Genomic DNA, 26,237 nt, shown 5'->3' with positions numbered 1-26,237 from the left:
ACTTGTGTTGGAAGGCCAGTGTTGTGGATGTTGGCCTGGCAGAGCTGTGTCAGTGTGGGCTGGTGACAAATCACACCCAGGGTCAGCGAGTTGTCCGCGGGTTCTGTAGTTGGAGTTCCATGCGGGCAGGTGGAATGCGGTCTGAGGAACCCCTGTGTTCACGAATCAGTGAGACCGGAGCTTGAGGCTGGTGCTTGGGGTCCCTGTTGAGCATCGAGGCCAGAAGGTTGAATTGGAATTCCCAGTGTTGAGGCCTGTTGGTCACAGCCCAGAGTCTACTGGGGAGGCCGAACCCCAGAGTCTACGAGGCTGGGTCTGAGTGTGAATTCACTGGAGGCTGGAGACCAAAGAACGTGGCCTGTCCTGGGCTTGGAGGACTCTATATGTGCATGGGTGGGAGGGAGGAATGGGGCTTGTCTTGCTGCTGTTGTTTTGTTGCTTGTTGTGTTGTGCTGTGCTGAGCACTGTGAGCGTGGTACGTTGGCGCAGGAATGTGTGATGACAGTCGGGGGCTGGGCTGAGCACAACCTGAGGTGTGTTAATGCAAGTGCTACATTTCACTGCACGTTTCGGTCTACACGTGATAAATAAACTTGAATCTTGAATCTTAACCTTGGACTTGGATTTATGACACTGTGGGGCCGCAGCTCCCCCCTGCTCTGATACCCAGCCTGACCCTGACCCGTACAGACAGTGTTGTCCTTTTGACAGCACAGATGGTCCCAGTTAATTGGGACACATCGGGACCGGTATATTTTGATCCTACAATTAAGCAGCTGCCCTAGTTAGCCAAGGTTTCATGGAAGGAGTTAAAAAGGTATAAAAAAGACAGTTACAATTGTGTAACAAATTATGTATTTCAATGAAATACAGAACAAATTAGAACACTATCAAAACTACTAAAGAACTATAAATCTGTGTGTTAGTTCCTAATAGTTACAGTTGGAGGAATTCATCCAGTGTACATTGCTGTGCTCTTTTGATATAAATGAACAAAATCAGTGCAGACACCTAGTGCAGGTAATGGACTGCCTTCATACAATTTTTGATGATTGCATCCTCCAAATCTTCACTTTAATTGTAACATTCAAGATGAATTCACAAATTCTTCGTGGCTCCTAACTTGTTGAAGGAGTGAAATCATTTCATTTTCTCCCCTGGCTGTTCCTGGCATCTCCAAGCCTGAATGCTTGAAACCTCAATGAGCAAATCAGTTCCGAATTGTCTTAATTCTCAATAACTATCCGTGACCAGAATCGCTGCTTTTTGAATGCAGACTCATGTAACTGATGCTGCTATTTGAGCACAGTGTGGTGTCTAACGGCCACACAAGTGCTCCCGTCTAACACTATTTGGAAACCGTCTCCTGTCCCAATTCAGTGACGTGATGTCGCAAATAACAGAAGAGAGCCCTGGCTATTTTCTTGATTTGTACTTTTTCTTTAAGATTTGTCCCAAATAACTGAGAGCTCAATTAGCCAGAATCCACTGTATTTACAGAACGACGACACAGCGGGGTTCCAGTCCCATTCAGCCATCATGGTTCAGCACATCTTCGTCTCACTAACTGGATTTCACTCTATGATTCTGCTTCTCACCCCCTTTCTAAGAATTTGTCCTGGAGACTGGAACCGCATTAACTGCCCAAGACAAACTGTCCCCAGGAATATTGATCAGCCTTCTTGAATGGTGACCATCCTTGTGGCGAAGGCGTTGCCATGGTGCTGCTTAGCGTGGAGCTCAGGACTTGCCCTGAGCAATGATGAAAGAGCAGCTCAATATTTCCAGCAGTATGTGACTTGGAAATGTACCTAAAGATTGTAGTTTCCCCACAAGAACCAAGAAACAGGAGCAGGGACCTCTTGATCTTACTCTACCATTCAATCGGACTGTGGCTAGGGTGACTGTTGGTCTCCATAAGGCCGTAAAATTGTACGGCATAGGAACAGAGTTAAGCCACTTGGCCTCTCAAATCTGAGTTCTGCTTTCTGCCTGTTTCTCATAACCCTTGTTTGTCTTGTGTTTGAAGTATATCTCTCCCTCAGCCTTGAATGGCTGAGCATCTAGGGCAGAGAACTCCATATTCATAGCCCTTTGAGACAAGAAATTCCTCTTCATCTCAATCTTAAACGACTGAACTTGTATCTTGTGACTATTCCCCTTGGTGTCAGAGACCTCTACCAGAGGTCTCACATCACATCACCAATGGGTTGAAAGTCTTACTGCATGAAGATCCCCTGTCATTTTCATAAACGTCCAAAGAACAGGGGCACACTTTTATGGAAGACCTGCCAGGTACACCATCAAGGCATCATGTGTACCAGGCAGGGTACTGAAAACCAACTTGTGGGATACCCTCAATCACTCAATGTTGCAATCAGAGGTCCACGCCTGCTTCAGAAGGGCATCAGTGCCCAAAGAGAGCTGGCTTAATGACTTTCATCTGGTAGCTCTCACATCTGCTGTGATTAAATACTTTGACTGGTGCTGAAATTACCTCCTGCTTGAGCTGTGGACCCACTGTGGTTTGCCTACCACCACAACAGGTCTACAGCAGATACAATCTCACTGACTCTCTACTCAGCCTTGGACCTACTAGACACCAGCAGTATCTACATCAGGCTACTGTTTAACAATCACAGCTCAGCGTTTAACACCATCATCTCCCCGGTTCTAATCAGCAAGTTTCAAAACTTGGGCCTCTGTATCTCCCTCTGCAACTGGATCCTTGACTTGCTCATTGGGAGATGACAATCATTATGGATCGTTAATGTCACTTCCTCCTCGCTGGCAATCAACATAGGAACAAGGATGCGTGGTCAGGCCATCGCGGTACTCTCTCTGCACCCATGACTGTGTGGCCAGGCACAGCTCAAACACCATCAACAAGTTCACAGATAACACCAAGTTGATGGTAGAAACTCAGATGGTGAGGAGGAGGCATCAGCTGCAGAATAGGCCAGCTGGTCGAGTGGTAATGCAACAACCTTGTACTTAACATTAGCAAGACCAAGGACCTGATTGTGGGCTTCAGGAAGGGAGAGTAAAGGAACACGCACCTGTCCTCAGCAGTGGAAAGGCGGAGCAGTTTCAAGTTCCTGAGCATCAGCGTTTCAGAGGATCGATCCTGGGGCCACCATATAGATTCAGTCATGAACAGTGGCTATACTTCATTAGGAGTTTGAAGAGGTTTACCATGTAACCAAAGACTCTAGTAAATTTCTGCAGATGTTCTGTGGAGCATTCTCCACTGCTTGATATGGAGGCTCTGATGCCTGGGCTCAGAAGAGGCTGCAAAGAGTTGGAGACTCGGCCAGGTCCATTCTGGCACCAAACCTCCCCGCCACTGACAATATCTTCAGAAGGCGATGGCTCAAGAAGGTAACACCCACCATGAAGGGCCCTCACCATCCAGAACATGCCCTCTTCTCCTTACTACCATCAGGGAACAGGTACAGGAGCGTGAAGACCCACACTGAACAACTGAGGGACAGTTTCTCCTCCTCTGCCACCAGATTTCTGAATGACCCAGGAACACGACTTTTGCACTGTTTGCTTTTATATGGTAACTTATCATAATTTGTTATGCCTGCACTGCTGGCCGAAAACAACAAATTTCACAGTTAATGTCAGTGCCAAAAAACCTGATTCTGATTCTGATCTTTAACCCCTTTATCCCTGAATTCAATTGAGTGCACTCTCAGTTCACTGTCTCCGACATTAGTGCATCCTTCCTTAACTAAGAAGATCAGACCTGTATGCAGTGTCCCAAGTGTGACCTTGGCTAAACTTAGTGCAATTTTAGCAAGACCTCCTGACTTTTTGTATTCTAAAGCGTTTGCAATAAAGCTCACATCACGCTTGCCTTTCTAGATACTTGCTATGTTCCAAGGTGTCAACCATGCTTCTCCTTCTGGGACCAGAGGAAACTTGTTTTCGCTCCATTAAATGCATTATTAAATGCAGCATCTCCAAGTTTGCGGATGACACGAAGCTGGGCGGCAGTGTTAGCTGTGAGGAGGATGCTAAGAGGATGCAGGGTGACTTGGATAGGTTAGGTGAGTGGGCAAATTCATGGCAGATACAATTTAATGTGGATAAATGTGAGGTTATCCACTTTGGTTGCAAGAATAGGAAAATAGATTATTATCTGAACGGTGGCTGATTGGGAAAAGGGGAGATGCAACGAGACCTGGGTGTCATTGTACACCAGTCATTGAAGGTGGGCATGCAGGTACAGCAGGCGGTGAAAAAGGCAAATGGTATGTTGGCATTCATAGCAAAAGGATTTGAGTACAGGAGCAGGGAGGTTCTACTGCAGTTGTACAAGGCCTTGGTGAGACCGCACCTAGAATATTGTGTGCAGTTTTGGTCCCCTAATCTGAGGAAAGACATTCTTGCCATAGAGGGAGTACAGAGAAGATTCACCAGATTGATTCCTGGGATGGCAGGACTTTCATATGAAGAAAGACTGAATCGACTAGGCTTATACTCACTGGAATTTAGAAGATTGAGGGGGGAAATTATTGAAACGTATAAAATTCTAAAGGGATTGGACAGGCTAGATGCAGGAAGATTGTTTCCGATGTTGGGGAAGTCCAGAACGAGGGGTCACAGTTTAAGGATAAAGGGGAAGCCTTTTAGGACTGAGATGAGGAAAAACTTCTTCACACAGAGAGTGGTGAATCTGTGGAATTCTCTGCCACAGGAAACAGTTGAGGCCAGTTCATTGGCTATATTTAAGAGGAAGTTAGATATGGCCCTTGTGGCTAAAGGGATCAGGGGGTATGGAGAGAAAGCAGGTACAGGGTTCTGAGTTGGATGATCAGCCATGATCATACTGAATGGCGGTGCAGGCTCGAAGGGCCGAATGGCCTACTCCTGCACCTATTTTCTATGTTTCTATGTTTCTATTTGAATGGTCTGGGCTAAGATAGGCTGAACGGCCTCACTATATTTGTCCTGGCCTCCTACTATTTCTTCTTCAGCATGAAAGGTGCTAGGGGTAGATGAAAGGGTTGAGGGCAAAGTCATTGCCAGGAAATACTCTGTGCCAACTGAAAGAGATTGTGGGGGGTGATAGATAAGATCATGGTCTTGTAACCTATTGGCCAAAACTAATAATTCATGAGGTTACATCTTACAAAAGCACCTGGGAATTTTAAAAGGCTCACAGCTCCATGAATTTGGATTTGAAACTGACCTGTTGCATCTTCTCTCTGAGAGCACTGGGTTCCCCGGGGTGCTCTGCGCTCTGCTGTGAATTGCCGCCAAGGAGAGGTGGGCTTTGAATCAGGTTGCTCAAGTGGGAGAGAACAGGTTGCAGGGAAATAATCAGGGGTAGCGTAGTGGTTAGCACAACATAATTACAGCTCAGGGATTCAGAGTTCAGAGTTCAATTCCCACTGCTGTCTGTAAGGAGTTTGTACATTCTCCCAGTGACCGTGTGGGTTTCCTCCAGGTGCCCTGGTTTCCTCCCACAGTCCAAAGACGTACCGGTTAGTGGGTTAATTGGTCATTGTAAATTGTCCTGTGATTAGGCTCATGTGTGCTGCTGGGTGGTGCAAATCGCTGGCTGAAGCTTCTGTTTCTCACTGTATCTCTAAATAAAATAGATGGATAAATAGGCTGGGGAATGTAACAGTTGAGGTTGCTCTGACAGCCAGAATAGACTTGTCAGGCCGAATGGCCTCGTATATTGTAAGGAAGTATTAATATCCATCTGTACTGGTGATCATGAATTGTTGCAAGGACCCTCCTATTCACTGAGGAAAGGACTTGCTCTCCTTACCCAATCTGACTGATGTGTGGCAATGCAGTGACTCTTTACTGCTCTCTGTTTGGGATATTTAAATAAATATTGATACCGCCCTCACCTGCATCTCCTCCATTTCCCAAACATCCATGCTCACCACATCTTCCCGCTGCCTTAACAGTGATAGAGTTCCTCTTGTCCTCACCTACCACGCCATGAGCCTCCGCATCCAACGCATCATTCTCCGCAACTTCTGCCATCTCCTAAGGGATCCTGACATGAAACACAGCTTTACCTTTCCCTCCCTCTGCTTTCCGCAGGGATTGCTCCCTCCACAATTCCCTCGTCCATTTGTCCCTCCCGACTAAACTCCCTCCAAGCATTTATTCCTTCAAGTGGCCCAAGTGCTACATCTGCCCATTCACCTCCTCCCCCACCTCCAGTTAGGGCCCCAAACAGCCATTCCTGGTGAGGCAATGCTTCCTCTGTGAATCTGCCGGAACCGTCTGTTGTAGCCGCTGCTCCCAATGTGGCCTCCTGTACATTGCTGAGAACCGTTGTAAGTTGGGAGACCGCATCGTCCAGCGCCCCTGCACCATCTGCCACAAGCGGAACTTCCTGGCGGCCCAACATTTTAATGATGAAACCCATTCCCGTTCTGACATGTCGGTCTATGGCCACATTCAGGGTGGAGGAGCAACACCTGTATTTCATCCGTGTAGCCTCCAACCTGATGGCATGAATATTAATTTATCCTTCCGGTAAAGAAAATTTCCTCCCCCTTCCCTCTTCTTGTCCCCACACTGGCCTCTTGCCTCCTCTCGCCTGCCTATCACTTCCCCGTTAGTGACCTCCTTCCCTTTCGCCCACGGTCCACTGTTCTCTCCTATCAGATCCCTTCCTCTGCAGCCTGCTATCTTTCCTACCCACCTGGCTTCACCTATCACTGTCTAACTATCCTCCTCCTCCTCCCGTCACATTCTTATTCTGGCATCTTCCCCCGTACTTTTCATCTGGAAGAAAGATCTCAGCTGGAAACACAGACTGCTTATTCATTTCCACAGATGCTGCCTGACCTGCTGCGGTCCTTCAGTATTGTGAGTGTGTGGTTTTAAAGAAGGCACATCTGGAATTAATTAAACTGAAATAACCAGGAATGCTTCCCATTCGGCCTGCTCAGACTGTCTTTTCTTTCTTGTTGTGCTGCCTTTGACCAGGAGAAATCGATGCCTACGAGATTCAGCAGGCTCTTTTGAACCAGGGCATCACGATCACTCGCCAGCAAGCCGAGAAGATCTTGCTGAGGTAAGATGCAGAGTGCGGTGAGCCAGGGATCTCACTTTGTGATGCTCTTCTCCCCATTCCATCTCGGACAATGGGGGCTGTAATCGGTGAGCAATTCCTTACCCCCCCCCTCCCCCCGCCTCCAGTCGTACATCTCCCTTTCCCACCCCTCATTTATACAAACTCAATAATACCATTTTTCTGCCCCCATTGAGAGAAAACAGGCAGAGATGGAGTGGATAGCAGAGACGTTATCCCAGGGTGGAAATGGCTAATACCAAAGGGGTGTAATTTAAAGGTGTTTGGAGGAGAGCAGAGGGGAGATGTCAGAGGTGATTTTACACTTAGAATGGTGTGTGCGATGCAATTCTTTGTTAGGGTGCGCGGGCAAAGCCAGGTACATTGCGGACATTTAAGAAACTCCTGGATAGGCACATGGCTGATGGAAAATTGAGGAGCAAAGGGTAAGAGTTGGACTGATCTTGGAGTACAAACACTGCCTCTCTTCCTCCTGTAGCTGTGGGAACACTTATATCCAACCAAGAGAACTTTGTGTTCCATCTGAGAAAGAGCAACCCTCTGCACTGACTTGCTAGTCCCATTTGATAGAGCAGGTCTCCCTCTGACTGTGCAGACTGACCATCGCAGGACATGGTTCTCTCATTCCTGTCCCTCAGTACTGATACTCCAAACTTAGAATCCTATCTAACTATGGACCATCTCCTAACCTCTCACAGTACCGTGCCTGTGACTGCATAGGTACCGTCACTCCGACAGTGAGACGCTCCCTCGGTACCGTCACTCCGACAGTGAGACACTCCCTCGGTACCGTCACTCCGACAGTGAGACGCTCCCTCGGTACCGTCACTCCGACAGTGAGACGCTCCCTCGGTACCGTCCCTCCGACAGTGAGACGCTCCCTCGGTACCTTCCCTCCGACAGTGTGACACTCCCTCAGTACCGTCCCTCCGACAGTGACACTCCCTCAGTACCGTCCCTCCGACAGTGAGACGCTCCCTCGGTACCGTCCCTCTGACAGTGTGACACTCCCTCGGTACTGTCCCTCCGACAGTGGGACACTCCCTCAGTACCGTCCCTCCGACAGTGACACTCCCTCAGTACTGTCCCTCCGACAGTGAGACGCTCCCTCGGTACCGTCCCTCTGACAGTGTGACACTCCCTCGGTACTGTCCCTCTGACAGTGTGACACTCCCTCAGTACTGTCCCTCCGACAGTGACACTCCCTCAGTACCGTCCCTCCGACAGTGAGACGCTCCCTCGGTACCGTCCCTCTGACAGTGAGACTCCCCCTTTCATCATCGTGTTTTGTTCCTTTTGTTGTAAATATGAAACCATGTTTTTCTCTTCTCTCAGCACAATGACACAGTTACAATGGAGCGGTACATTAGTGTAGTGGTTATGACAATGCTTTACAGTCCTGGCAACCCAGGTTCAATTCCCGCTGCAGCCTGTTATGAGTCCAGGTGCTCCGGTTTCTTCCCACAGTCCAAGGTAGGTTATTTGGTCAGTGTAAATTGTCCTGTGATTAGGCTCAGATTAAATTGGGGTATTACTGCATGGTTCCCCTTGAAGGGCTGGAATGGCCTATCTCCTGCTGTGTCTTAATCAATAAACACACAGACTGCATCCTATCATTACATCTCCCTGTTTCACCCATCCCCAAATCAGTCCCAGATGTCTGGATGGAGAGCTCGATATGCTGTTGAAACGTGTCAAGAAATGACACCTCAAGTCAAGAGCTTTCTTTCAGAAGACTGAATTGATTCACAAAATCTGTGAATAAAGTGGATGTGAAAGTCAGTCTTTCTTGTCATATATGTAGCTTAAAGCCATGTAACATATTCACAAAAATTATCCCAGGATTGAATGGCTGGAACATTTGATGTCTCTGGGCTTATATTCAATAGAATTCAGAAGAATGAAGGGTGACCTTATTGAAACCTATCGAATATTGAAAGGCCTTGATAGAGTGGATGTGGAAAGCATGTTTTCTCTGGTGGGAGAGGAAACTGTCTCACAATAGAGGGCATCCTTTTAGAACGGAGATGAGGAGGAATTTCTTTAGCCAGAGGGCGGTGAAGCTGTGGAATTCTTTGGCACAGGTGGCTATGGAGGCCATGTCTTTATGTATATTTAAGGCAGTGGTTTATAGGTTCTTGATTGGTCAGGGCATGAAGAGACACAAGGAGAAGGCAGGAGATTAGGGCTGAGAGCAAAATTGGATCAGCCATGATGAAATGTGGAGCAGACTCGATGGGTCAAATTCAGCTCCTATATCTTATGGTCTATATGTAAGTGTATGATGTGGAAATATCTAAAATGTACATATGAGTCATGCACATACAGCAGCGTCGTTAGCTGAAGGAACCAGCTGCACATGTTGTAGTGATTCTGCGCCTCTGTATTTCCCTGTGTCGTGTGGGGACAAAGGTGTCCACCCTCAAGCACATTACAGTGGGTTGGAAGGAGACAATTTCACATTGGCTGCAGAGGATGGAGCTAATGCATGATTGCTATCATTGACACTAAATTTTCTGAGGGTTTCTTCAATTTCTTCCTTAGTATGGACAAGGATGGGACGATTACAGTGGACTGGACTGAATTTCGAGACCATTTCATCTTTAACCCGCTCTCTAAAATGGAGGAGATTGTGGAACACTGGAAACACTCAACGGTAAGTGCAATACCCAGCATTAAAGATGCCCCCACATGTTGCTGGCCAAGTGGGTTTTCAACCTGAATTGCATCCCTGTGGATCTTATGAAGCATTCCACCCATCCCCCTACCCCCGGCTTCTGTCATTGGGCATCTGCCCGTCCTCGTGACATCCTCTTTACTTGTTCCTACTATTGGTTGTCGAACTTGACTGGGCATCTGTGTGTACCCATTGCCAGTGGCCCCATGGATTTATTAAACACTCATGATGTCCTCTCACTCCAATAATGATTGTTCCAAAAGTCGAGAATATGTATTTCGATCCTTTATTGCCAATTAGCAAACATACAATCCTGAAGCGACGAAGCTTAAGCGTACCCAATTGTAAGCTGAGCGCAATTGATCATCAGCAAAAGATCTGACCTCCACTGGTCCCCAGCTACTACAAACTGCGATGAACAAAGCACGAATACGTGACTTATTCCCTTTGCATTTACCATGCCCCCACTCATGTGACTAGTTACCATGATAAATGCACAACACAGAATACAATACAGATAGAGAGCAGATACATGGCTTCTATACTTCCATTGGTCAGCTGACATGTCCATCACAATGTTGTTCTATTTACCTCATTGATTCGGAAAATATTTCTTCAAATGTCATTCCCATTCCGGCAGTCCTAATTCTCAGTTATTTTCTAAGCCAGCTGTTTTTATTTATTTAGTTGTCTCCCCTCTGGTATTTTACTGTCTTTGAAAATAATCTTTGATTCCTGAAGACTTCAGTCCTGGAGGTTTGGTCACCCTGCTGATCTCTGACCCAGAAAGGCCATTGGAAGTACCCAGTCACCACCTGTATGGACGTTGGTTCCACTTGCACTGAACTGACACTGAGAGCGTTACACAGCAGATTTGTTCACTGTCTCTCTCTTTAATCAATGTGTGACACCAACAAGAGGAAGCCACTCAGCCCAACCGGTCCATACTAATCCCCAACAGATTAATCCCATTATTCACATGATGTCCCCACGATGTTACCTCTCTCTCGCATGCCCATCAACTCTCCTTTGCTTCTTTTTGCTCTTAACTAATACTAAGGGGAAACTTGCACCAGCCAATTGATCTGCCTTGGGATGCGTGAGGAAACTGAAGCAGTCGTGGAGCGAGAGTGCGTGCACAGATACAGAGAGTGCCTGAGGTCAGGATTGAATCGAGGATCCTGGAACTGTGAGGCAGCAACCCCCATGCTGTCCTACTGAAGCGGGGCTTCAGAAGACCCAGAGTAAGCCAAGGGCACAGACTGAGCCAGCACAGACTAGGTCTGGCATTGTATTGAACTTCTTTTCTTGGTGAATCACAGATCTTGGCTCGTAGGTTGGAACCTGAGGTTGAACTACCCTGTATTTTTAATGGGGTGTGAGGGCGTAGAAGGATGCAGGGGGTGGGGGTAAAACATGATATAAGATCAAACGTCTTACATATCTTGGTGAAATAAAGGGGCCTCATGAAAATAGTGGAAAATCTGGAATATTAAAAATAACATAAAATGCAGGTCAGGCAGCATCTGCAGAGAGAGAGGAAAACAGAGTTAACATTTCAGGTTGATGTGGTGGTTGGTGCTGAAGTACAGAAATGGGTCTCTGTGTCTCTCAGCTGGTCCAAACTTCTGAGTTCTGAGCTGGGCACGATGGCAGAGATGCTGTGTCTCACAGTTCAATCCTGATCTCGGGTGCAATCTGCGCGGATATTTCACATTCTCTCTGTGACCACTGACCAGGGTTTCCTCTGACCGATCTGGTTTCCTCCCACAACCCACAGATATGTGGGTTTGTAGGCTAATTTCCTCATTGTGTGCCATGCTGTATGATGCAGTCTTTGACCACGATTGTTCTTGGCAAATTTTCCTACAGAAGTGGTTTGCCATTGCCTTCTTCTGGGCAGTGTCTTCACAAGATAGGTGACTCCAGCCATTATCAATACTCTTCAGAGATTGTCTGCCTGTTGTCAGTGGTTGCATAACCAGGATTTGTAATATGCACCAAATGCTCGTACGACCATCCACCACCTGCTCCCATGGCTTCACTGACCCTGATCCGGGGGGGGAGGGGGTGGTGGTCATGGTTAAGCAGATGCTACAACTTGCCCGAGGGTGACCTACAGGCTAGCAGAGGGAAGGAGTACCTTACACCACCCACCACCCTGTAGCCTGTAATTGCCCCTAGATGAGTGGAAGGTTCTGGGGAGAGTTGTTGGAATGTGAGGAAAATAAATTACAGTCAGTACAATTGCAGAGTAGGATCTCTCTGTGAGCCAGAATAGGCTTGATGATTGAAATTACCTCCCCCTATTTTGAATGGAAATAGAACGTAGATCAGTACAGCACAGTAACAGGCCATTTGGCCCACAACATTGTGCTAAACCTGCTAAAAAGCAAATCAAAACCCCTCAAAAACTTATTCCTCCTACCTATATAATGTCTATGTGCCTCCATCTTCCTCACATTCATATGCCTATCTGAAAGCTTCTGATAGATTTGCCTCTCCCACCATACCAGGCACCTATGACTCTCTGAGTAAAAACTTACCCCTCACATCCCCCTTCAACCTACCCCTCTCACCTACAATGCATGCCCTCTTGTATTAGACATTTCAACCCTGGAAGCATACTCCCTGTCCACTCTATCTATGCCTCTCATAATCTTGTAAACCTCTATCAGATCTCCCCTCAGCCTCTGCCACTCCAGAGAGAGCAGTCCAAGTGTGTCCGGCCTCTCGTGTTAGCACATCCCTCTAATCCAGGCAGCGTCCTGGTAAACCTCTTCAGCACCCTCTCCAAAGCCACAACACCCTTCCTATAGTGTGGTGACCAGAACTGTATGCAATACTCCAGATGTGGCCTAACCAGAGTTCTATAAAGTTGCAACTTTATAAATATGGAGATCAGTCTCCGTTATCTAAACACCGGTAGGAAGGGGTGACGTGTAAATAAATTCCAGCCACTGTACTGTATTGACCCTGATAATTGTGGCTAATCATACTGCAATTCTATCCTCTTGCCTTTTGTCCAAATCCTTACAGTCTTTGCCTCAGGGAGATCCTTCCGTCATGAGGCCAAAATCCAGCTGTGTCTCTGGCAACAGGAGCTCCAGATTTGGAACTGCAGACGGTGTTAATTCCCTGCGTAATAAAGACAAAGTGGACTGTTTCATTTTCATACCACCATTTACATCCCTTTCAGGACATCCAAAACTTTTCATTGACAGAATCCTGTCAACAGCAATGGGACCCACAGCAGATAATCCATTCTTATTGAGCTCAATGTAGGATAAATACTGGCCAAGGCACAAAGGAAAGCTCGTCAAATCTTCTCCAGAAGGGTGCATTACACCCACCCGAGAGAGTAAATGGGGCTTCTCTTTACCCTAAGGTGAGAAAGACCACAACTCTGTCCGTGTAGCTTTCCCTTGGTACGGATCTGAGGCGATGGCCTGGACTTCTGTATTCAGGCCCCCAGCCTTGGACTTCAGCCACCAATCTCCTGAACCTAGAGGTGAGAGTCTGAAGCTGACAACTTCTGAGTTATGACTGCCTTATACCCCAACACTCAGGAGACACAAGCGATGCAGACGCAGGAGGAACTCAGGTCAGGTAACATCAGTGGGAGGAAAGAAATTGTCTTTGTTTCGGGTTGAAACCCTGCATCAGGAACTCCTTTCCTCCACTGGTGCTGCTACACTCACCAAAGTCCTCCAGCAGATTGCTGTTCCAGATCACAGTATCTATGTTATGGCAGTCCTAACGCAGGGTTAGGACCCAAAACATCAGCATTTCCTTCCCCCCCCTCCCACAGATGTTGACCTACTGAATTGCTGCAGCAGATTGTTTGCTGTTGAACTCACTCAAGCCCCTTTAATTAGAAAGATGACTTTGCCTAAATTCTGCAAACCTTGACTTACAGTTCTTGGACATCGGGGAGTCCTTGACCATTGTGGATGAATTCTCAGAGACGGAAAGACTGACTGGGACCTGGTGGAGGCAACTATTGGCAGGAGCAATTGCTGGTGCTGTGTCGCGCACCTGCACCGCACCCCTGGACCGGCTGAAGATTTACATGCAGGTAAAGTAGGGTTGGGGGGGGGGGGAAAGGAGCCAGAAGCAAGGTGGTCACAGTGACTAACACTGGGGTCAGTGACCTCCAGGTGTGAAACATCCATTCTAGATTCATTGATCTGAAACAAACGGTGTTATGGAGCCACTGATCTGGAACTAGTGATCTAGAGCTAGCAATCTAGCACTGGTGATCTGGAGTCAATAATCTAGAACTATATGCAACCAGTAAATCCAGAGTTAGTAAACAGGAGTCAGTGTTGGTTTGTAAGTGACTGTATGAATCCAGTGGTCTGTGGATGCTCCAGTGGTGTTGATATAGATCTATCTATCTATCTTTCTATCTTACATGCCCTTCCAACCCAATGAATGCACATTACCCAATTATACCCAAGTGAATTATTAACCTGCTACCTTTTAACCTGTACACAGAACCAGGAGGAAACCCACACAGTGTGAGGAGAACATACAAGCTCCTAACAGACAGCGGTGGAATTGAACCAGAGTCGCTGGCACTGTTATCGTGTTATGCTAACCTCTATGCAACCATGCTGTCCGTAAAGATCTGGGTAGGGTGATCTAGACCCCACAATCCAGCCAGGATTGGGTAGTCTTTTGGGGATTAGGATCTGATGGTCAAAGTCTTATGATCTGATTCCAAGGATGTGGATTCTGTGAGCTGGGTCCATTCGTCTGAATCTGCCAAGCTTGATCCTGTGATCTGGCTCGACATCGCTGCCCTCTCCCTCTGCGGTAACTCTTGGCACCAGGGTATGTTGGGCCCTCAGCCACTGCTTGGTTGATATGTTCACTGCACTCACTCCAGAGTACAGGAACGTTAGCAGCCCTGGGTAAGGATCAGTCGCTCTCTTTTCTCCAGGTCTTTGCAGCTAAGCGGAAGTTGAACGTGGCTGGTGTTTGGAAGATGATGGTGGCGGAGGGAGGATACTTATCCCTGTGGCGAGGGAATGGGGTCAACGTGCTGAAAATTACCCCGGAGACTGGCATCAAATTCATGGCTTATGAACAGGTACTGCAAGGGGTTTGAGAGAGTGGAGACTTTGGAGATAGAAGAGGAAGGGAAAGGGCGATGCGATGGACTCGGAGAAGTAGGGAAGACTATTTGGGTATTGCGAGCAGTTTTGGGCGCCTTGGTTAAGAAAGTATGTGTTGGCATTGGATTGGGTCCAGAGAAGGTTCATGAGAATGATCCTGGGAATAAAAGGGTTAATGTATGAGGAGTCTTTGATGACTCTGGGCCTATTGTCACTGAAGTTTAGAAGACAGACAGACAGACATACTTTATTGATGCCGAGGGAAATTGGGTTTCGCTACAGTTGCACCAACCAAGAATAGAGTAGAAATATAGCAAAATAAAACCAAAAATAATTAAATGATAATAAGTAAATTATGCCAAGTGGAAATAAGTCCAGGACCAGCCTATTGGCTCAGGGTGTCTGACACTCCAAGGGAGGAGCTGTAAAGTTTGATGGCCACAGGCAGGAATAACTTCCTATGACACTCAGTGTTGCATCTCGGTGGAATGAGTCTCTAGCTGAATGTACTCCTGTGCCTGACCAGTACATTATGGAGTGGATGGGAGACATTGTCCAAGATGGCATGCAACTTGGACAGCATCCTCTTTTCAGACACCTCCGTCAGAGAGTCCAGTTCCACCCCCACAACATCACTGGCCTTACGAATGAGTTTGTTGATTCTGTTGGTGTCTGCTACCCTCAGCCTGCTGCCCCAGCACATAACGGCAAACATGATAGCACTGGCCACCACAGACTCGTAGAACATCCTCAGCATTGTCCGGCAGATGTTAAAGGACCTCAGTCTCCTCAGGAAATAGAGACGACTCTGACCCTTCTTGTAGACAGCCTCAGTGTTCTTTGGCCAGTCCAGTTTATTGTCAATTCGTATCCCCAGGTACTTGTAATCCTCCACCATGTCCACACTGACCCTTTGGATGGAAACAGGAGTCACCGGTGCCTCAGCCCTCCTCAGGTCCACCACCAGATCCTTAGTCTTTTTCACATTAAGCTGCAGATGATTCTGCTCACCCATGTGACAAAGTTTCCCACCGTAGCCCTGTACTCTGCCTCATCTCTCTTGTTGATGCATCCAACTATGGTAGAGTCATTAGAAAACTTCTGAAGATGGCAAGACTCTGTGTAGTAGTTGAAGTCCGAGGTGTAGATGGTGAAGAGAAAGGGAGACAGGACAGTCCCCTGTGGAGCCCGTGCTGCTGACCACTCTGCCTGACACACAGTGTTGCAAGCGCACGTACTGTGGTCTGCCAGAAGGCAGGGGTTGCCGGTGGGTGTGGGGGAGGATCTCATTGAAACCTATTGAGTATTGAAAGCCCAGATTAAGTGAGTGTGAAGAAGATATTTCCTATAATGGGAGAGTTCAGGACCAGAGGGTACAGCCTCAGAAAACAAGGACATCTCTTTAGAGCAGAGATGAGGAGGAACTTTTTTAGCCAGAGGGTGGTGAATCTATAGAATTAATTACCACAGACAGCTGTGAGGCCAAGTCATTGGGTATATTTAAAGCAGATGTTGATAGGTTTTTGAATAATAGGGTTATAACATATTGCGGTGGGGGGGGAGGGGTGGCAGGAGAATGGGACTGAGAGGGATAATAAATCACCCATGATGGAATGGCAGAGCAGACTCGTTGGGCCAAATGGCTTAATTCTGCTCCTATGCCTTATGGGGTAGGGGAGGATAGACTGAGTGAGATGTGGTATAAGAAGGGTGTGTGAAGGCAGGGGAAGGAGGAGGAATAACAAGATGTGTAAGGTGCAGCTTTGATGGCTGTATGGGGGCCCTTGCAGAGGGAGGCGGAGGGATTGTGGGGAGAGGAATGCTCAAATAATTTCACCTTGAGATCTTTCCATCACATAAGATCTGTAAGCATTTTGTTTCCTGTTGCCCTTACAAAGTACAAAGTAAGTTTTATTATCAAAATACATAGATGTCACCATATACAAACCTGAGATTCATTTTCCTGTGGCAAATCTATAGAATAGTAACTACAACAGGATCAATGAAAGATCAACCAGAGTGCAGAAGGCAACAAACTGCAAATGCAAATATAAATAAATAACGAGAACATGAGAATGAGATAAAGAATCCTTAAATTGAAATAATTGGTTTTGGGAACATCTCAGTGGATGGGCAAGTGAGTGTAGTTATTTGCTTTGTTCGAGAGCCTGATGGTTGAGGGGTAGTAATTGTTCTTGAACCTGGTGCTGCAAGTCCTGAGGCTCCTGTACCTTCTACTTGAAGCCAGCAGCCATCATGTAAAAGGTGCGAGAGTGCCAGCTAGTAATCCTGTAATCTCGTGTCAACACTGTCAGTGGGCAATGCTTCAAGTCTGAACCATAAGCACCCAGGCCAGTGCTGCAGTACAACAGTGAGACTGCCAGTTAGGTCAGATGAGACGTCAATGGAAGACGTCATCTGCTCTCTTGGTGGGGTCAGGAGGTCGTGGCTGGGAAGAATAAGTGATCCCACAGTTCTGTTTAGAACGTGAGGTTTCCTGTAGGCCTCAGGGCCAACACCTGTGGATTCACCAGGCTGATAATTGTATTGTTATCCCGTTACTTTTTTGTGGGCTCTTTCTGTGCACATTTAGGCCACTGTGTTTCCCTGGATCACAGCAGGAACCACACTTCGAATGTATTTATTGTCAAGAAATCTGGGATACCCTGAGATTTCCCAGAGGCTTCAAGGCTGCAGGTCAATGTCAGATCAACGCACCCACCAGTTCTGGTAGTCAAGTCAAAACATTTCGCAAATGCCCTTGAGAAGGAAGCTTTTAGCAGGGTGGTATAGGGGCAATTCAGCCCATCCTGGCTGTGCTGGCCCTCTGAAAGAATGCTCCACTCTCCCACTGTTCTCCTCTTCCATTCCCAATGAGTGAACTTCTATCACGTGGCATCACGTAGACAGTCTGCTGCTAAGGTTTTCTTCTTTATAATCTCAAAACAGTATAAGAAGATCTTCCTTGTCCGGAAGTCCACACTGGAGGTGCACGAGCGGTTCATTGCGGGATCTCTCGCTGGCGTCACCAGTCAGACACTTATCTTCCCAATGGAGGTAAGCAAGCTCAAGGGCTCCAGGAACTGAGTTTGGTAAAACTCCGAGAATCGGTCATCCAACCATGCAGAAATCCTGACAGTTCAGTGTCTGGCTCAGCAGGTAACATCTTCCATTGTGGTGAAGCTGCATTTGGAGAATTGTGTGCAGCTCTGGGCACTGCAGTACAGGAAGGACATGGAGGCTTTTGAAAAGGTGCAGGAGAGGTTGACTGGGATTGTGCTTGGATTAATCAAGTGTAAGGAAAAACAAGGCAGGACCAACTTGGGACCGACTGGGATTCTGCTTGGATTAGAGATGTATTAGGTGCAAAGAGAAACAAGGCTGAACCAACTTGGGTGATTTTCTCCGAAGTGCCAAAGGGGGAGGGGCAACCGAACAGTGGTTCATAAAATAATCAGATGGAAATCTCTTTCCCAGAGCAGACACGGCAAATGCTGGAGCCCAGAGGTGAGTGGGGGCAAGTTTAAAAGAGATGTGCAGGGTTCCTCCCACAGTCCAAAGATGCATTGGTTAGTAGGTTAATTGGTCATTGTAAATTTCCCCGTGATTGGGCTAGTTTTAAATAGGTCGGTTACTGGGCTCGTTGGACTGGGAGGGCCTGTTTCATGCCTTTCTCTAAATAAATAGATGGATGGATAGATAGAGGTGTTTAGACAAATGTGAATATGTAGAGGATGGAGAGATTTAGATCAGGTATCAGCAGATGGGTTTAGTTCAATGGCATTATGATCATCGCAGTGCATATGTACTGTAGTTCTACTATCTGGACTATCAGGGGCACTGGTTCCTGCACTCCCTTTAAATTTCCCTGGTTCACAGTGACATTTATTATAAGATCATGTAATTTTTAAAATAAAGAAGAAATTGAAATTTGTTGTTGATATTGAATTACATCCAGTTTCTCTGAGGATTGTCATCTTGTTGTGGTGAAGAGTCGTGTGAGTTCCTGAGATCCAGAGAGCGAAGCTGTTTGGAGTTTAGCACCTGCATCAACCCGTGCATCAGCCTCTCCACATTAAACCAGGTCACACACAGGCGTTCTCCATTGAGGGAATCCACCCTAACATTCCAGAAATTAAGGATCCTGGATCGGCCTGTACATCCACCTGGCCCAGCAATTGACACCCAGTTAGGAGAACATGTGCAGAAGTTCGCTGATGACATAGCCATAGTGGGGTGTGTCAGGAATGGACAGGAGGAGGAGTATAGGAAACTGATACAGGACTTTGTGATATGGTGCAACTCAAACTACCTGCATCTCAATATCACCAAGACCAAGGAGATGGTGGTGGACTTTAGAAGATCTAGGCCTCATATGGAGCCTGTGATCATTAATGGAGAATGTGTGGAGCAGGTTAAGACCTACAAGTATCTGGGAGTACAGTTAGACGAGAAGCTAGACTGGACTGCCAACACAGATGCCTTGTGCAGGAAGGCACAGAGTCGACTGTACTTCCTTAGAAGGTTGGCGTCATTCAATGTCTGTAGTGAGATGCTGAAGATGTTCTATAGGTCAGTTGTGGAGAGCGCCCTCTTCTTTGTGGTGGCGTGTTGGGGAGGAAGCATTAAGAAGAGGGACGCCTCACGTCTTAATAAGCTGGTAAGGAAGGCGGGCTCTGTCGTGGGCAAAGTACTGGAGAGTATAACATCGGTAGCTGAGCGAAGGGCGCTGAGTAGGCTACGGTCAATTATGGAAAACCCTGAACATCCTCTACATAGCGCCATCCAGAGACAGAGAAGCAGTTTCAGTGACAGGTTGCTATCGATGCAATGCTCCTCAGACAGGATGAAGAGGTCAATACTCCCCAATGCCATTAGGCTTTACAATTCAACCGCCAGGAGTAAGATATGTTAAAGTGCCGGGGTTGATTGTATTTAATGTATCTAAGTAAACTACTTAAGAACTTTTTTAAAAACTATTATTAATGCTTTTTGAGAGAGTGATTTAGATGCATATCATATTTTTACTGAGTAATTTTATGTAATTAGTTTTGCTAAAACAAGTGTATGGGACATTGGAAAAAATGTTGAATTTCCCCATGGGGATGAATAAAGTATCTATCTATCTATCTATCTATCATCATGCTCGACTTGAGCGACCGCACAACTATATGCAATTGGAAGATTTGCAAATCAGGCACTAATAACGTTCCAAGTGTACTGGATTAGCCGAGTTTTACTGTTATCAGGAACAATATTTCAGAGAGATACAACACAGAAACAGACCAAATCTGTGCTGACCATCAAACACCAATGCACCTTAATCCTACACTGATCCCATTAATTCTCCCCATTTCCACATCTCCTGGACTCCCCAACTCATCTACATGCTTGCGGCAATTTAACTTCCTAACCTGCACATCTTTGGGATTTGGGAGGAAACCGGAGCACCCGGAGAAGACCCACGTAGTCACAGAAAGAATCAGAATCAGTATCAGGTTTATTATCACCGGCATGTGACATGAAATTTGTGAACTTAGCAGCAGCAGTTAAATACATAATATGGAAGAAAAAATAAATAAACAAACAAATAAATAAATAATCCCATTACAGTAAATGTATATTGAATAGATTAAAAAACATGCAAAAATCAGAAATACTGTATATTAAAAAAGTGAGGTAGTGTCCAAGGGTTTAATGTCCATTTAGGAATCAGATGGCAGAAGGGAAGAAGCTGTTCCTGAATCATTGAGTGTGTACTTCAGGCTTCTGTACCTCCTTCCTGATGGTAACAGCGAGAAAATGGCATGCCCTGGGTGCTGGAGATCCTTAATAATGGACGCTGCCTTTCTGAAACACCGCTCCCTAAAGATGTCCTGGGTACTTTTTAGGCTAGTGCCAAAGATGAAGCTGACTGGATTTACAACCTTCTGCAAACATGAGGAAATCTGCAGATGCTGGAAATTCAAACAACACACACAAAATGCTGGTGGAACACAGCAGGCCAGGCAGCATCTATAAGGAGAAGCACTGTCGACGTTTCGTTCCTGATGAAGGGTCTCGGCCCAAAACATCGACAGTGTTTCTCCTTATAGATGCTGCCTGGCCTGCTGTGTTCCACCAGCATTTTGTGTGTGTTGTTTACAACCTTCTGCAGCTTCTTTCAGTCCTGTGCAGTAGCCCCTCCATCCCAGACAGTGATGCAGCCTGTCAGAATACTCTCCACCGTACAACTATAGAAGTTTTTGAGTGTATTTGTTGACATGCCAAATCTCTTCAAACTCCTAATGAAATATAACTGCTGTCTTGCCTTCTTTATAACTACATTGATATGTTGGGACCAGGTTAGATCCTCAGAGATCTTGACACCAGGAACTTGAAACTGCTCACTCTCTTCACTGCTGATCCCTCTATGAGGATTGGTATGTGTTCCTTCATCTTACCCTTCTTGAAGTCCACAATCAGCTCTTTGGTCTTACTGACGTTGAATGCCAGGTTGTTGCTGCAGCACCACTCCACTAGTCGGCATATCTCACTCCTGTACACCCTCTCGTCACCACCTGCGATTCTATCAACAATGGTTGTATCGTCAGCAAATTTATAGATGGGATTTGAGCTATGCCTAGCCACACAGTCATGTGTATATAGAGAGTAGAGCAGTGGGCTCAGCACAAACCCCTAAAGTGCACCAGTGTTGATCATCAGCAAGGAGGAGATGTTATCACCAATCTGCACAGATTGTGGTCTTCTGGTTAGGAAGTCGAGGATCCAATTGCAGAGGGAGGCACAGAGGCCCAGGTTCTGCAACTTCTCAATCAGGATTGTGGAAATGATGGTATTAAATGCTGAGCTATAGTCAATGAACAGCATCCTGACATAGGTGTTTGTGTTGTCCAGGTGGTCTAAAGCCATGTGAAGAGTCATTGAGATTGAGTCTGCTGTTGACCTATTGTGGCGAGAGGCAAATTGCAATGGGTCCAGGTCCTTGCTGAGGCAGACTCCACATAGACAGCACCAGAGGGGCACGACTTGACCAAGGTCCCTGGAGCTGGTGCAGCACTCTGCTTTCCTAAACTTGGCCTGGAGCACTTGAGGTTAAGGTGGTGGCTCGCTCAAATGCAGCGGCCTCACGGGGTCCAAACTAAAGGGAAATTGTTCTCCCTTTATGTCTTTTTCACAATCGCAAAACACTGCTGGATATTAAGAACACCAAGTACTGCAGGTCTAATCCCACTAGCAAGTTGCTGAATAGTGCTGGGGGTGGACTGTGTTGCAGCCACCCAAGAAAGAAAGGACCGGTGGCGGTGCGCGGATCCAGTGGATGGAGTGGATGTTTTTGTTGTGATCGCAAGTCCTTTTTGGACATTGGTAATGTAGAATACTGCGAGTCTAATTCACTGGTTCATTGGCAGGGGAGCAGTTGTGGCTGTTACGAACCTCGTAACTGGGTCACTTACCAGCAAAAATGGAGAGGTCCGTTGAAGTCTGATGGTACTATATTTAACAGTATTTATTAGTAAAAATACACAAAAATAATACCAATGCAAATATACAGATAATATACGTCGTCAATACTAAATCTAAAAGTGCGGGTATAATAATAATCAATAAGAAATAAGCTCTATCGTTGTCTAGGGGATAACGTATTGTCCGATGGAAATATAAAAGTCACTCAGTTCATGCAGGCTGCAGCCTTTGGGGACCGCTGGGTTGCAATGGTTGGAGAGAGAGAGATTTTTGGGAGAAAAACTTGCCGGCTTTTCCTTTTATGATTTCGATTCATCGGGAGTCCCGTTGGTGTGGCCGTTCACTTGTGGCCTCTCCTTTAGCTAAAGCCGTTCTTCCGTGGTGAGGCCGCCAATCCCAGGCAAGGGAAAAGGACGCACGCGAGCCCCACCGGCTGTCGCTATTAAACGCTGTCACGGGATTTCTAGCGTTTCTCCTGGTGCGTCTAAAGGGGCTGTTCCCCAGACCCTCTTTTATCCTTACTCACGGGGTCTCAAATGTCAATCAGGTTGGGATGATGCAATCCCTCAACCAGCCCACTCTGGTCGTCCCCTGAGGGGCTTCAATGAATAGTACAGTACTCAATACAGAATTCTGTCTCCAAGAGACAATGGCCGTTATCAGTGGTTTCGTTTCGCTGAGGACAGGACACATTCCAAACCTTGTGGATTCTGCGTGTCTCTCTCTCATTTCCTGGGTCCCAGACCTGAATTAATAGCGATCTTGCGATTCTCAAAAAGGAGGGGGCGACTCTGTACCCTTCGGCCCCTCAGAGTTGTGGCACATTCGTAACATGGCGCAGACCAGGCCGTCGTTGGTGCCTTGGGGTCACCTATTGCAGCTGCTGAGGAAGGAGACGCTGGAGCTGGCTGTGTGGCACTGGATTGAAGGCTGACCCCTCCTGTCAGTGCTGCTGTCCAGTGTTCACTTGGTGAGAGACAAGCTGGGTTGCCTTTGTCTGTGGCTGCACCGGTGCAAATGAGGGAACTGCTGCGGGCTATTCTTACAGAAACGACAACATTCCTGCTCCATCATTCTACAGGCCATGACACTCAGGGACTTGGCCTACATTATTACCTTTCTTTTGCAACTGTATGTTTTTCTGCTGTCATAATTATATGTTCAATATATAAAGCTACAAAACCTGGGCCTCTGGACCTCCCTCTGCAACTGGATTCTCAGCTTCCTAACCAGAAGACCACAACCTGTGCAGGTTGGTAGTAACATCTCCTCCTCGTTGACGATTAACACTGGTGCACCTCAGGGATGAGGCTTATCCACTGCTCTACTCTCTCTATACCCATGACTCTGTGGCTGGGCATAGCTCAAATGCCATCTATAAATTTGCTGATGATACAACCATTGTTGGCAGAATCTCAGATGGAGACAAGAGGGCGTACAGGAGTGAGATATACCAGCTGGCTGAGTGGCGTTGCAGCAACAACCTTGCACTCAATATCAGCAAGACCAAAGAGCTGATTGTGGACTTCAGAAGACAAAGAAACACAAACCAATCCTCATAGAGGGATCAGAAGTGGAGAGAGTGAGCAATTTCAAGTTTCTGGGTGTCAATGTCTCTGAGGATCTAACCTGGTCCCAACATATTGATGCAGTTATAAAGGCAAGACAGTGACTATACATCATTAGGAGTTTGAAGAGATTTGTTTTGTCACCTAAAGCACTCAAAAACTTCTACAGATGTACCGTGGAGAGCATTCTGACAGGCTGCATCACTGTCTGGTATGGAGGGTGGGAGGCTACCACACAGGATTGAAAGAAGCTACAGAAAGTTGTGAATTTAGTCAGCTCCATCATGGGTACTAGCCTCCGTAGTATCCAAAACATCTTTAAGGAGCAGTGCCTCAGAAAGTCGGCATCGATCATTAAGGATCCCCATCACCCAGGGCATGCCCTCTTCTGATTGTTACCATCAGGAAGGAGGTACAGAAGCCCGAAGGCACACACTCAGTGATTCAGGAACAGCTTCCCCTCTGCCATCAAATTTCTGAGTGGACAGTAAAGCCATGGATATTACCTCATTTTTAAAAATTATTTCTGTCTTTGCACTATTTTTAATTTAACTATTATATATATATTTACCGTAATTGTTTTTTTCTTCTGTATTTATCATGTATTGCATTGTACTGCTGCCACTAAGTTAACAAATTTCACAACATATGCATTGTTTCTGATGTGTGCTATGTGCGGTGACTGTTGATTTTGTGTTTTGCACCTTGGCTTGGGAGGAGTGCTGTTTCATTTGGCTGTATTCACAAGTATGGTTGAATGACGTTTGAACTTGAACTTGAAAAGCTTAATCAGTTGATGTTCTTTTGAACAGGAGTGGAAAATCAATGGAGTATGGGGTTCCGCTCATAGAGACATTGGAATTCAGGACAAGGGGGTAGAGCTTTAAGTTCAGGGCAGGACATCTATCAAAAAGTTAGGACATGACAAGGTCAGGGAAGATTTGACAGAAATGCATGTCTTTCTAAGTTTGCTCCTGAGCCCCAGTTCACATGCCGAAGTTCTTACTGTAAATGTTTACTTGTTTAGGTTCTGAAGGTCAGGATGGGCCTCAGAAAGAGTGGTCAGTACATGGGGATCTTCCACTGCGCTCAGAACGTGATGAGGAATGAAGGGCTCCGCGCTTTTTTCAAAGGCTATGTCCCAAATGCCATTGGCATCATTCCGTATGCTGGGATCGATCTTGCCGTCTATGAAGTAAGTCTCAGAAGAAGAGAAACGTTGGGGCAGTTGTGAAGTTTCCCCTGTGTGTCTGTGAGCTAGTGTGCATGCTGGAGGCTCAACGATGTCAGCAGACAAACACTGATGTGGTTCCTTTCACCCCTGGCAGAGGCCAATCCTTCAAAAGTTAGTGTTCATACAGACCATTTATTTATTGAGATACAGTGTGCATAGACCATTCTGGCCCTTCGATCCACGCCCCCAGGAATCCCCCAATTTAACCCCAGCCTAATCACAGGACAATTTACAATGACCAATTAACCTACCAACCGGTATGTTTTTGGACTGTTGGAGTAAACTGGAGCACCCGGACAAAACCCATGTGGTCACGGGGAGAACATACTATCTTCTGACAGGCAGTGATGGGAATTGAACGTGAGTCCATAAGACAAAGGAGCAGAAGTCGGCCATTTGGCCCATCGAGTCTGCTCCACCATTTTATCATGAGCTGATCCATTCTCCCATTTAGTCCCACTCCCCCACCTTCTCAACATAACCTTTGATGCCCTGTCTACTCAGATACCTATCAATCTCTGCCTTAAATACACCCAATGACTTGGCCTTCACTGCCACCTGTGGCAACAAATTCCACAGATTCACCACCTTCTGGCTAAAAAAATTTCTCCGCATCTCTGTTCTGAATGGGCGTCTTTCAATCCTTAAATCATGCCCTCTCGTACTAGACTCCCCCACCAGGGAAACAACTTTGCCACATCCACACTGTCCATGCCTTTCAACATTCAAAATGTTTCTATGAGGTCCCCCCTCATTCTTCTAAACTCCAAGGAGTACAGTCCAAGAGCGGTCAAACGTTCCTCATATGTTAACCCTCTCATTCCCAGAATCATTCTAGTGAATCTTCTCTGAACCCTCTCCAACGTCAGCACATCCTTTCTTAAATAAGGAGCCCAAAACTGCACACAATACTCCCAAGTGAGGTCTTACCAGTGCCTTATAAAGCCTCAACATCACATCCTTGCTCCTATACTCTATTCCTCTAGAAATGAATGCCAACATTGCATTCGCCTTCTTCACCACTGATTCAACCTGGAGGTTAACCTTAAGGGTATCCTGCACGAGGACTCCCAAGTCCCGTTGCATCTCA

At 46.5% G+C, this 26,237-nt stretch overlaps 1 protein-coding gene across 1 annotated transcript in view; it reads left to right on the top strand.

Moving 5' to 3' along the window:
* The window catches only part of LOC140740276 (mitochondrial adenyl nucleotide antiporter SLC25A24-like), a 60,461-nt gene that overhangs the window by 21,193 nt on the left and 13,031 nt on the right, over positions 1-26,237 (top strand). The window contains exons 3-8 of the mRNA XM_073069406.1: positions 6,973-7,060; positions 9,623-9,734; positions 13,675-13,833; positions 14,704-14,853; positions 17,828-17,935; positions 24,941-25,108. Coding sequence (XP_072925507.1) covers positions 6,973-7,060; positions 9,623-9,734; positions 13,675-13,833; positions 14,704-14,853; positions 17,828-17,935; positions 24,941-25,108 — 785 coding nt within the window. The remainder of the gene's footprint in view (positions 1-6,972; positions 7,061-9,622; positions 9,735-13,674; positions 13,834-14,703; positions 14,854-17,827; positions 17,936-24,940; positions 25,109-26,237) is intronic.

The sequence above is a fragment of the Hemitrygon akajei genome, chromosome 16 (genome assembly GCF_048418815.1).
Source record: "Hemitrygon akajei chromosome 16, sHemAka1.3, whole genome shotgun sequence".
Classification (NCBI taxonomy): Eukaryota; Metazoa; Chordata; class Chondrichthyes; order Myliobatiformes; family Dasyatidae; genus Hemitrygon; species Hemitrygon akajei.
The sequence above is the reverse complement of the archived record's forward strand: the minus strand, read 5'-3'. Positions and strand labels throughout refer to the sequence as shown.